Source organism: Dama dama, chromosome 11, assembly GCF_033118175.1.
Source record: "Dama dama isolate Ldn47 chromosome 11, ASM3311817v1, whole genome shotgun sequence".
NCBI lineage: Eukaryota > Metazoa > Chordata > Mammalia > Artiodactyla > Cervidae > Dama > Dama dama.
In genome coordinates, this window is record NC_083691.1 from 84,054,984 (window position 1) to 84,068,219 (window position 13,236).

The following is a 13,236-nucleotide window of genomic DNA, read 5'->3' on the forward strand; positions in this document are numbered from 1 at the left end:
ATTTCTTCTTTCAGTACAAGAGAATTACTCATCCTTTAAGTCTAATCCCTCAATTTCAGGTGCAAAATTGTTTTGGACTTTTTTACCCACAGGACGTTCTGTAACCAGGACAGTGTTTTTAACAGCTGAAGTATTTATTATCTTTTTGTGTTATTTCTTCCTTTTTCTTTCTCCTGTCTTCCTCATCACCACATCAAACAATGTAACAGTAGTACTTGTAAAGATATTAAGTAATATAATTGACTAATATATAAGTAGGTGTTAGGGAAAAGTAAGAAAAATTGTTGAAAAGCCATCACCACGTTTCAGATGAGTGTGTTTTTGACGTGATGTCAGGTTAAATTACTGGATCAAACGTCTGATATAACTATCACATGCTGGGCTTTATATACATTAACTTTAATTCTTAATGTAATTATTCAATAAAAGTAATATTATTTTAATTTTACTTGTATGAAGTTTAAACTCAGAGAAGTGGAGAAATTTCCCCAGGGGTTACACAGCTATTAATGGAATTATGGATCTGAATGGGATTATGGTCTTCTGACTCCAAAATTCAAATTCTCTGCATTTGACCACACTATTTCTATGTTTGACAGTGTAAGAAGGAACAGAATAATTCCTAATGCACTGCCAGTTTTGTAGTTCACTTTAATGTAGTAACGTTATTAACATGTTTCCACAGCTGAATATTGAATCCTTGAGATTTAGAGTGATACCAATTGATCACTGATGTTTTTTTGTTATTTTTTGATAATCAGATTTTCTTTCAAATCTTGCTGTCAGCAGTATGAAAAGATGGGTTCAGTTGAGTTCAGTCGCTCAGTCGTGTCCGACTCTTTGCAACCCCATGCACTGCAGCATGCCAGGCTTTCTTGTCCATCACCAACTCCTGGAGTTTACTCAAACTCATGTCCCACTGAGTCAGTGATGCCATCCAACCATCTCATCCTCTGTCGTCCCCTTCTCCTCCTGCCTTCAATCTTTCCTAGCCTCGGTCTTTTCCAGTGAGTCAGTTCTTCACATCAGGTGGCCAAACTATTGGAGTTTCAGCTTCAGCATCAGTCCTTTCAGTGAATATTCAGGACTGATTTCCTTTAGGATGGACTGGTTGGATCTCTTTGCTGTCCGAGGGACTCTCAAGAGTCTTCTCCAACACCACAGTTCAAAAGCATCAATTCTTCAGTGCTCAGCCTTCTTTATGGTTCAACTCTCACATCCATACATGACTACTGGGAAGATGGGTTAGAGAGGAGAAAAATGGAGATGGGGAGACTGGTTAGGGGATTTTACAACCTACTGAGTAAATGAGGAAGGTTACTTTAACAAATGTACCAACAATGGAGTTGAAGAGAAGTGGGTGTGTTCAGGAAATACTTATGAAGTAAAATATGCAGAATATTAGTTCTTGTTTAGATGGAGGGGTTTTTTAAAAAGGGAGATGCAAAGATGACCCCCACACTTCTAGTATAAAAAACTAGACCAAAACTGCGTTTGGAAGATGCTGGGTGCATGTTTATTTGTTAGGCCATCAAATGAAAATAGCTGGTATATAGTTGGGCAGGTGAGTCTGGAGCTCAAGCCAAATATAGGGGTTTAATATGTAGATTTCAGAGCATAAAGCTGTACTGATGACACTCAACACCAATGGGATGGAAGAACTCAGCCAGGGATCTTACACAGAGCAAGAGGAGGACCTAAATGGAGCCTTGTGGCATTTAGAAAACTTGTAGAACAGTAGAAACTTGAAAAGGAAACTGATGAGGATTATTTTACTAGGATGTGGAAAATCAGGAGAGTGGAAATAAAGAGAAGAGAGGATTTCCAGATTTCCAGGGTCCTTCAATATTACAGATTAATGCCTTGGGGTCTGAAGAGTATCTCTGGGATTTAGTGACACACAGGTCGCTGGAAACTTTATTGTGAGCAGCCTTAGGAGAGAGTTGAGGGCAGAAATGGAGACTGTGTGTGGAAAGTGAAGACTAAGTGTGGTAAACTTTTAGGAAGCTGAGGTTGTGGACGTGAAGGCAAGGTATCAAGGGAAAATGGCTGAAGGGACCAATGGAGTCAATGAAGAGACAGAGTGTGTGTGTGTTTGTATCTGTGTGAGTGAGTGAGTGAGTGAGTGAGTGATATGTTTCTTAGAGGAGGAACTAATAAAAGGGAGAGAGAATAGCGATACATAAAATATGAAAGTATCTGAAGAAATAATAGGGATTGGATTCTGATCTTAGCTGGAGAATAGCAGGAGAAGCATGCATGTCTTCTGTTGTTACCAAGAGAGAATGTCGGAAGTTAGGTGATGGGTGTATAGGTTTGGGTTTTGGTCTAGTGGTGGCTATTTAACATGATAGCTTTATGTATGAGACAGGATTACCTGCTAAAAATGCATCAGAGGTTTAAGAAAAGTGAAGAAGGTTTAAAATAATATCGAACAGGAGGACAGACTTACTAAGGAATAGTAGGATTGAGAACAGCTAAGGGTTCAATTGAGTTGTATAATCAGAGTTTATATAGAAGTGCTGCTCTGCACAATTGGCAGCCTAGGTAAAAGATAATAGAATGAAAATAGTGAACATTTGGATTCAGGGAGAGATAAAGGGACAGGAAAATTGGAGACATTACCAAAAGAATGATTGGATTGATAGACCCTGAACTAAGACTGGCGAGGAAAGAAAGTGAAGACAGAAGGAAGCTAATGGATCAAAGCAAGTGGATAGGCTACAATCTAGGGCAGGTCAGCAAACTCTTTCGTAAAGGACCAGATAGTAGTATGTAGGCCATTTGTTCCCTATTGCAACTACTCAACTTGGCTGTTGTAACTTGAAAGCAGCCACAACACATAAATGATTAAGTGTGGCAGGCTGGGCTTGAAAAGTGCAAGTGAAGTAGCTCAGTCATGTCTAACTCTTTGCGACCCCATGGACTGTAGCCTACCAGGCTCCTTCGTCCATGGGATTTTCCAGGCAAGAGTACTGGAGTGGGCTGCCATTGCCTTCTCCAGGGGATCTTCCCAACCCAGGGATCAAACCCTGGTCTCCCACACTGCACACAGATGCTTTACCGTCTGAGCCACCGGCGAAGCCCAAACAGGCTGGGTTTGATCTGCAGGCTAATGTTTGCTGACCCCTGATCTAAGGTCCCACCTAAAGTCAAAGTGCCTAGTGAATTGGAAGTATTGAGCCTGAAGGATATGCTCAGAAAGTGAGTTTGCATCAGTGACAGTTCTTCATAGTGACAAGGTCTAAGGCATGACAGCTAAGAGAGGCTGGTGGTTGTGCAGAAGCTGAAGTGAACCACCCACTTGAATATTAACTTCACTCAAGATGATGTAAAAGTTTGGTTGCAGAGGAAGCATGTGAGCCTGACTTAGAGCATTACCAAGAGGTTTGTAAATTAAGTGATAAGGACAGTGACTAGAAGAAAGTATAGAAGGTGGTGTATCCAAATTAAAGAAAAGAAGCAGGGATTTTTTCCTTCTTCATTATTTTATCCATTTACTGTATTTCCCTAAAATTGACAATCCAGATGTTTCCTGAAATATTCTCCACAAATATTAGTTTCCTCTTTTTTTTTTTCTATTTTATTCCACTTGCAAACCCTTAACGTTTCTACTTCATAACTTATGTTAAAATCTATTTATCTTTCACACGTCAGTTTCTTCTGCTTAATATTAAAAGCCAAATACTTATTAAAAATAGAATGCCTTTATCCAAAGTAACAAATTCTGCCTTCTAATGAGATGTTTAGACCTTTCACTGGCTTCCCAGGTGACTCAGTGTAAAGAATCCACTTGCCAATGCAGGAGATATGGGTTCAATCCCTGGGTTGACCCAGGTTGACCCTACATTATGATTTTTGTTTCAGCAATTCTCTTTCAAAGAGATTTAAATATATATAAAGATATCCAGTGCTCATCTTTCCTTTGTGTGCATTCATATCTTCTGGTATCATTTTCCTTCTCTCTTGAGGACTTTAACACATGTGCTACTGATAATGCCTTCTTTCAGCTTTTGTGTGTCTGAAAGTCTCTATGTTGTTGCTTTTATCGTTTCTGATGTGGTATCTTCTGTCATCCATACATTTCTCTGTATATTTGTTGTTGTTCAGTCCCTCAGTCATGTCTGACTCTTTGCGACCCCATGAACTGCAGCACACTAGGCTTCCCTGTCCTTCCTCGTCACCCAGAATTTGCTCAAACTCATGTCCATTGAGTCGGTGATGCCATCCAACCGTCTCATCCTTCGTTGCCCCTTCTCCTCTGTATATGTGACCTTTTTCTCTGACTGCTTTTAAGATTTATCTCTTTCTCATTGGGTTTAAGCGATTTTATCATGATGTGCCTTGGTATAGTTACCTCCTCTCCTCTCCCCAGTGTTTCTTGTGCTTGGGACTTGTTGGGTTTCTTGGATCTATGGGTTTATAGTTTTCATGAAATTTGGAACTTCTCAGCCATTATATCTTCCATTTTTCTTTTGGTTTCTCCTCCCTATGCTACGATCAGGAAACTCTGTCAGGGCAATAAACTGGAACAATCATAAGGCTCACCTGTTTGCTTCCTTTTTCTCAGAATTGCTATCTTCATTGTCTGATGTTCAGTGTCTTAACCATCGTATGCTCTGTTTTGTTTTATAGTTGCTTCAGGCAGAAGGGTAACTTGAGTCCCTGTTACTCCAACTTGACTGGAAATGCCAGTCAAATACTTTTAATATTACCCAGAAATTGAATTCCTACCCACTTTAAAATCCTCACTTTTATATAATGTCACTTTTTGAACTTGATAAGGTAAGAGTGAATCTGATAGTTGATGAGTACTTACTAATCATTGAGAGAACTAAATGTTCAGCCTGGATAAGGAAGTGTCGGGAAAATCAAGTCCACATGTGACCCAGAGAGTCAGGGGTATTTTTGTTTTTTTTTTTAAACAGAGAAAGGAAAATTCACTTCTGAGAAATGTATTCAAAATCAGTATTTCTGTCTTTATAATTATTTGCAGGTATTGAAACTCGTTGCTCTATAGACAGCTATACCATTGATTATTTCTCTGCGTCAGTGGAAAATAGATTTGGTAATGTTGAGTAAAGTGCCTGTGTTATGTTTGTTTGGTTAAGGTCTTGATCACAGACATGGCCTTAGATCATTAATTCATACATTAATCTAATAAAAAAACCAAGGTAAGCAGTTTCCTCAAATCCATTGCGAAGGAGATAAGGACTCCTCAGGCTCTGTACGTCTTTGACACTCTTCATTCCTCCTGAGTGTTGTGACTGGTTATATTATATACTGGTGATTATATATATAAGGTTTCATTTGTTCCCTTGCAGTCATCTGGAGCCTAGTCATGATCCAGTGTGTAATGATATAATAAGCAGCAGTTCATAACCTTGCTGTTTTTGTCATAGAGCTAGGTTAACTGAGACAAGACAGTCCGTCCTTTTTTTCTTTAAAGTATAATTATATTAGTCTCAGGTATACAACATAGTGGTTTGATATTTTAATATATTATAAAATGACCACTCAGGGATCAGATTTTATTGCAATATAAGAATACAGTTTTTAAGAGAGGGTAAGGATGCATTATTTGATTTGGCTTTATTTTTTATTAAGGTATAATTTATTTACAGTAAAATTCACCTTTCTAGCTACCAAAGTAGACAAAGGCAGTTGAGTGTATCTGAGGATGGTATAGAAAGGATTTAGGCATATTTTGATGGGAAATTAGATGATCTCAAAAGTTCTTTTGCATCTGAAATTTTTGGTCTTTTGAAATGCCAGTGTAGATATTCTTACTTGGCAAGTACAGGTTACTCACTTGACCTAAGAAGTGGATATATTAGAACATATTATGTTATATGCACAGTTCCTGAATGTGTGGGTCAGTGGAAACAGTGTATTATTTTTCCTTACTATTTAGACATTGTTTTTCTTTCCTTTTTTCTTTTTCAAGTACTCTTTGAAGTTATCCCAAAGTAATCTTCCTTTGTGAGTTAATCTCCACCCAACACCCCCCCCCCCCCACACACACACTTTCCTACTCTCTCTTTGGTATGTCACAGAACTTGGTCTAGTTACTTTAAGAGAATAATGAAAATGCAAGATCTAATTCTTATTTTTATTTACATGTTTCTCTGATTTCTTACCGTTGTAATGATAGGATGTAGAGAAAAACATGTGAGCTCTGGAGTCACGCAGTCATGATTTCAGTACTCGCAGCTGTATTTCTAACTTAGAAACCTTAGAATTAATCTGCAAAACATCTCTCTCATCTTTAAAATGGGGATAGTAATAATACCTGTCTTTGGAGGTTGTAAAGATTAAAAGAATAGTGTATATGTTTTTAGCACAGCATCTGGAACACATTAAATGTTTTATATCAAATATCATAAAAGAAAATTTCCCGATCTGTCTTATAGCTCCACTTGAATAAAAATCCTATGAAGACCACAGTTTCTTATAGTTTGATCAAGGGCTAATGGAGGGTGTGAACTTTTTTTATGTTTTTAAAGTTGAGCTATCCTGTAGTTTGGAAATTCTTTAGTCCAGACTCATCAAGGAGAAGGCTCTTTTTATTTTATCATCTTCTTGAAAGATTTGGCTTCTACCATATGATGAATTTTAAGCTCTATGGGACCTGGAAGTTTCCATCTAAAGAATGTCTTAAGACATTTTCATTTTTTGAGGTTTTCATTTAATAACTAGTGAAGGAAATAGGTTTGGTTTGGGATTATTTTTTATCTATCTATCCTTTACCAGACAAGCTTTTTTTCCCCCCTTCCTTCTAAACAGTCATTCCTGGGCATTTAGTTCTCATTCTGATGTGGTGCTTCATAATACTTTTATTTAATTCTTCATTTGTCCTAGAGGAAAATTCTCAGGTTACCTGAAAATTGGGGAAAAGGCCTTTATTTTTAGTTCTGAAACTCTCAGGGAAATCTAGTAGCAATAATGAATTTATTTTAGAGTTTCCGTAAGAAATTAAGGGGTTTCCCAGGTAGCACCAGTGGTTAAAAAAACAAACAAACAGAAAAACCCCCAAAAAACCCACCTACCAGTGCAGTAGACATAAGAGACACAGGTTCGATCCCTGGGTTGGGAAGATCCCTGGAGGAGGGCATGGCAATTCACTCTAGTATTCTTGCCTGGAGAATCTCATGGACAGAGGAGCCTGGCAGTCTGCGGTTCATAGGGTCGCAGAGAGTCAGACATGACTGAAGCAGCTTAGCATACATGCACATGGAAATTAAACTTAAAACTTAAATTGTCCTGAAACGGACCTGGAAAATTGCATGGACAGAGGGGTCTGGCAGGCTACAGTTCATGGGATTGGAAAGAGTTGGAATGACAGCACAGCGTGCACGCAAAACATACTTTACAGTGCAGTGTTCTTAGTCTTATAAATTTTTATTGGATATTTCTAATGAATTGAGATGTCTTCTAATGTATATTACATCAGTTTTTTTTATGTTTTAATGTTTTCCAGATGAAGGTAATGAAACGGAGGTGCAGCCACAACAAAACAGCCAGTTAATGTGGAAGCAAGGTCGGCAACTACTCAGACAGTAAGTATCTCGTGAAAGTATCTGCTATGAAAAAACTTCATTGAATTACTATTCCTTTTTCATATTAAACACGTTTTCCCCTATGGAGGAATTTATTTTTCAATAACTATTAACTAGGATTATCAAGAATAGATCTGCTTTCCATAGCAAATAATCCATAGATTAGCTTTATCTATCCATAGATTAGCTTTATCAAAAAGTACAGTTTAGAGCTTCTAATTTATTATATGTTTAAATGTATGGTCTGAAGAATTCTGTACCCTTAAAGTTACTTTTTTCTTTCCACTTTTTATACATGAATATACATATGCTTTAATATTAGTCTATTCATGATATCTTTGTTATGTTTTTAAACTATTTTAAATAGATAGGAGAACTTATTGGATTTCCCAAATTTGTATATATTATACTAACATATAGTCTCTCCTATAAAATGTTGAATTTGAGAGTATAAAGAGGGACCAAAGCTGGGTTGAGATTCAGGTGTCAAGCAGAGGGGCTAGACCCGCTCATCAACTCAATGCCTAACCCTTGCATGTTACATTTGAAATTGGTAGATTTGTATGTCAATAAAATGAGATTTGCTACCTGATTTATTCTTTTGGGCTTGTGAATAATCTAAACCTGTTGTTTCCAAAGTGGATTGCATGCCAGTCATTTCTTTTGATAATGGGGAGAGGATGTTAAAGTTTCTCCTTACATCTATTTTTTTATCTCCTCAAAGTTAGAAGAAAATGAGACTTCATTAGTATTTAATACGTGGGCTTTCACTGTAGTCTTAAAAGTGGTTTATGCGTTTTTCCTTTTATAAATAAGTAAGTGTTCTTAAAGTCCTGATTTTGTTGTTGTTGTTTTTTTTTTTAATGACAAGTGGTTATGATAGCAATCCAGGAAGTATTTTTAAAAGACTCACCTGCCTCTCAGAGGTGACATTTTATTAGCTTCATGCAGACCTAATTGTGGTCTTAGATCATGAATTTTAAATCATTATAACTAGACTCAAACATATCTTTATTAATAAAAATAGGAACCATTAAAATTAACACATTTTTACCAATGAAAAATAAGATCATTTATTCCTGTAGCATTAAAATCCATGCCTCAAGATTTGATGAACTCTTGGAAAGCATTTTCTGTCTCCTGCTGGTTGAGGAAGCATTTCCCCTGCAAAAAGTTGCTGAGTTGCTTGAAGAAGTGGTAGTTGGTTGGCGAGAGGTCAGATGAATATGGCCAGTTGTCCTGTAAAATCCACTTTTCATCACACATCACAATCCGATCAAGCAATGGTTTGTTGTTGTTTCATAGAATAAGAGATGACGACACTTCAAAATGACAGTTTTTTTCTTTTTCTGTTCTGAGGCACCCATTTATCAAGCTTTTTCACCTTTCCAATTTGCTTCAAATGCCAAATGACCATAGAATGGTCAATGTTGAGTTCTTTGGCAACTTCTCCTGTAGTTGTAAGAGGATCAGCTTTTTTTTGTTTTTTTTAAATATGAAACGCTTCACCAATTTGTGTGTCATCCTTGCGCAGGGGCCATGCTAATCTTCTCTGTATCATTCCAATTTTAGTATATGTGCTGCCAAGGCCAGCACGAGGATCAGCTTTGATGGTTGCTCTCAGTTGGTTGTTGTTAACTTCTGATGGCCGGCCACTATGCTCCTCATCTCCATCATCTCCTCTCCTTTGCACAACTTCTTGAACCACCATTGCACTGTACATTTGTTAGCAGTTTGCTGGGCCAAATGCATTGTTGAGGTTGTGAGTTATCTGTGCTGCTTTACAACCCATTTTGAACTTAAAAAAATTGCTTGAATTTGCTTTTTGTCTAACATCATTTCCATAGTCTAAAATACATATAAAATAAGCAGCAAGTACTAAGTCATTAAAGCAAAAAAACATAAAGTGAGAAATGCACATTAAAACAATGTATAACATAGCCACATTTATTTAAGACTGTATTCCAGTATCAAATGGCAAAGTTCAACAATGCAAAACCGCGATTACTTTTGCACCAACCTAAATATTAATGAATGAGGAAGTAGCTATTTAGTAAAGCCAGTTTATTTATGGAATGAGCAGTTTTTGAAACGGTATTTGTAATGTGATTTTGTTCCTAAAGTGAGTTATGTATCAAATATTACTTGTTAAAAATAGAAAACATAATTCTTTTGTATTTGTAAGAATCAACTGATTGTAATTTTAATTAAAACCTTTCTATAGATACTGGACATGTTTGGTCACATGTCTTTTTGTGAGATATCTCTTTGGGCAATAATAACTCTTAATACCAGATCTCAAACTGATCTTAGACTGCTTATCTTTTTGATCTTTGTTTTATCTTTCATTTCATAGACTTGATACTTACATATAATTTAATGTCTGATATTGTCTGTTACATTTATTAATGACTTTATTATTAACATTTGCCTTTTTCATGTTCCTACCACTACCACTTTTGGTTGTTTTTGGTCATCTTTTGTTGTTAATAGATACTGAGCACCTTTTGTATGCCAGGCACTACACTAGATATGTTTCTTTAAGAGAAAGAAAGCTAAAGTTCAGAAGAATTAATGCTACACAGGAAAAAAGTGGAAGAAATGGGCTTTGAACCCATGTTTAACTCTCCATACAAAACCTATTCTTTCTTTTCTGTGCTTCTCCTGTCTGCAGCACACACACCCCTGTTCACCCACTCATCCCACATCCTACAGTTGAACTGTGGTTTATTTTTATTGCAGAGTTGTCTCGGGATAAGAGCTTCCCTTCTGTAGAAGTGACTTGTTTGGAATATCCCGCGGTTTTGTATGTCATGCAGGAAGCTATATATGCTAGAAACATTCTCTATAGATCTCAGTTGGTCCAGTGATACTGTAACATCAAAAGTGTAAAAAGACTACTGGTTATTCTCATTACTATTATAAAATAGTAATTTAGTAGCATCTGAGAGTGAGCTTACTCCAGCCCTGCCTAGAAGAAAGAGTGTGCTATTAGATACATTAAGGAATAGCTTCTTCTTACTATAAATGAATGGTGTATTGTATAGTTCTCTGGTTTTTCTCAGTGACCATAGAGGCTGGTACTGCAGGAGACAGCTCCATCTGCAGCTGGAAGATTATTTATTAGTGAGTCTTACTAGCATAGTACTGTGCTATCCAGTCTTGTGCAGACAGTGAGTTTAAAGAAATGTTTTTATTTAGATATCCAGTAGTAGAGTACTGATTCCAATATGTCTGAATTGTAAAGATCCTCTTCACACGCAGGTATCTACAGGAGGTGGGTTACACAGATACTATTTTAGATGTGAAATCCAAACGAGTGCGAGCTTTGTTGGGCATTTCAAGTGATGTCACTGACAGGGAAGATGACAAAAATCAGGACTCAGTTATAAATGGCACAGAAGCTGAAGTTAAAGAGACAGCAATGATTGGGTAAGTATTTTATCTGGAAAGTGGCTTGGCTGTAGTTTTAGTTCTTATTAATATTTTTGGCTTATGGGTGACACATGTGTGGATACTTGCACTTCCAGGTACTGCTACAGAAGTAATTTAATGATAAAGTCTAATAAAAAGTTTAAAATTTTATTTGATAGAAGATATACACAGGGATTAGAGTTATCATTTATGACTATTTTAAGAATATTTTTATTTAAGGTATTTTTATTTGCTTGAAATTTATGGATTTAATATAAATTTTAATTCATTGAAGCTCAGTCACCTCTTACTATTATAACTTCATAAAAGATCTTATTTGGAAATTCATTTCAAGTCTGTAAGAATGAAATTTCATTCTTGGTGACCCAGAAATCATATAAATACTTAATTCTTTTGATGTAAACCTTTTCTTAGCCATTTTCATTTATCTAGTAATGCTATAACTCCTCTTCATTTTGAAAAATATCTATTTCAAGTATATATGTGTATGTGTATATATATATATATTTTTTTTTTTTTCTAGTTGATATAATAAGTGAAAAATTCAGTAGCAGAAACATTTCATTTTGCTTTTTGGATCAGGATCTTCTCAACCCAGGGATTAAACCCAGGTCTTCTGCATTGCAAGCAGATTATTTATTGTCTGAGCCATCAGGGAAGCCCATATACCATACAGTTATATTGAATTCTCCTTTAAATGAAAGTGTGAAGAGTTTAATAAGGAGATTCTTCTTTATTGAAAAAAAAATTGGCATAATTCTTAAATTATAAAAAGTCAAAGATTCTTTGAAATTTAAATATGATGTTACTTTAACTCATGTTTAGGCTGGAAGAATGGTTTTAGTTGAGCTCTGTACATTTTCTAGTAAGAACATAGTTTCTGTTATTTGGGACATAAACTAAAATTATGGGGTTTAGGTAAAAGTTTAAACACATGTCTTGTAAACAAATGTCATTGGAGCATTCTTAAATGTGCTCATTAATAGTTAAGATTACATAACTTATTTTCATAAATGTAAGATGTAGATTGTTTCTCTGTGTAGACATAGACAGTGTGGGCATTAATCCTGATTATATTTCACCTAATGAATTAGTTTAAATTATTATAAAGATGCTTAAGAAAGGCCACTCTAGTCTTATGTTTTGGCCTTGACCTATCTTTTGAAACTAATAAAGTTATTATCCTGAATCTTTCTTCTGTAAGGATGGAGAGTAGGTTAGAAAAGAACAAAAACATAGCTCCCAGCAGATTTGAAATTTAAGATTTATCTGTTTTGAGAATTTTGTTCATAGTTACGGCTAAACGCTTTTCAGGAAAATGTCTTGTTATCTAAAACATTTCCTAATGAACTGGAGAGCAGTGATTCTATTCTGGTCGTTAGGAAATTGATGAATTTCTTTAGAGAGAGCTAAATTAAAATCTCACATATTTGAAAAGTTAATCATTTCCAGATTAAGGATTTATTCATCAGTAGGATCATTTTGTAGTAGTATATTAGTTTAACTAAAATACTGTTTTTAGTAAGCTTCATATACACATTTGCTTTTTTCAACTCTTTAGCTGTTTAGAAATACGAGATTGCATCAGAGAAAATTCTCTATTTGCTAGTTATTTTCTTAGTTATGGAAGAGGAAGAGTTGAAGAAAGAAAAAAGGATAGAGAAAAACAGAGGCAGAGATAATAAAAATATTTCAAAAAGAAATGCATTGTTTGGCTTAATAATCAAAATAATACTAAATCAGAAGGAAGAGTTCTTTGTATTAAATTGCCATTAATCTAAGTAGTAGTTACGATTGAAAAGTACTTTTTTAAAAGAGTAATCAGTTTCTTCCTGTATTGCTTTTCCAGTTAAAATCCGTGGAAATGTAATAGATAAGAATCAGTGCAGATCCTAGTGTGATTTGGGGGGGGGGGGAGGCTTATAATTCAATATAAACAGAAGTCAGTGCAGTATATCATGGATTAATTCTTACGCTGAGTTTAAAAAATTAACTGAGCAAAATGTGTATGTTTTAAACCAGAAAATCTGAGTTAACAGATTCTGCCTCCGTGCTGGATAATTTTAAATTCCTTGAAAGTGCAGCTGCAGATTTCAGTGATGAAGATGAAGATGATGACATTGATGGAAGAGAGAAAAGCATCATTGATACTTCAACGGTGAGTTGAACAACTCAGATATAAATATTTTTGGGGCTATTACACATTAAAAATCCATATCCTTCAACTTAAACCCTTAACTTT

General features: G+C 35.7%; 1 protein-coding gene and 1 non-coding gene across 2 annotated transcripts in view; one reads left to right on the forward strand and one right to left on the reverse strand.

Moving 5' to 3' along the window:
- Positions 1-13,236, forward strand: part of STRN (striatin) — a 102,749-nt gene that overhangs the window by 46,727 nt on the left and 42,786 nt on the right. Inside the window, exons 4-6 of the mRNA XM_061155606.1 lie at positions 7,481-7,559; positions 10,824-10,991; positions 13,017-13,152. Of these exons, the coding sequence (XP_061011589.1) occupies positions 7,481-7,559; positions 10,824-10,991; positions 13,017-13,152 (383 nt within the window). The remainder of the gene's footprint in view (positions 1-7,480; positions 7,560-10,823; positions 10,992-13,016; positions 13,153-13,236) is intronic.
- LOC133065662 (U6 spliceosomal RNA) lies at positions 9,049-9,155 on the reverse strand. Its single transcript, XR_009694933.1, has one exon. It is a non-coding gene; the product is annotated as a U6 spliceosomal RNA (small nuclear RNA).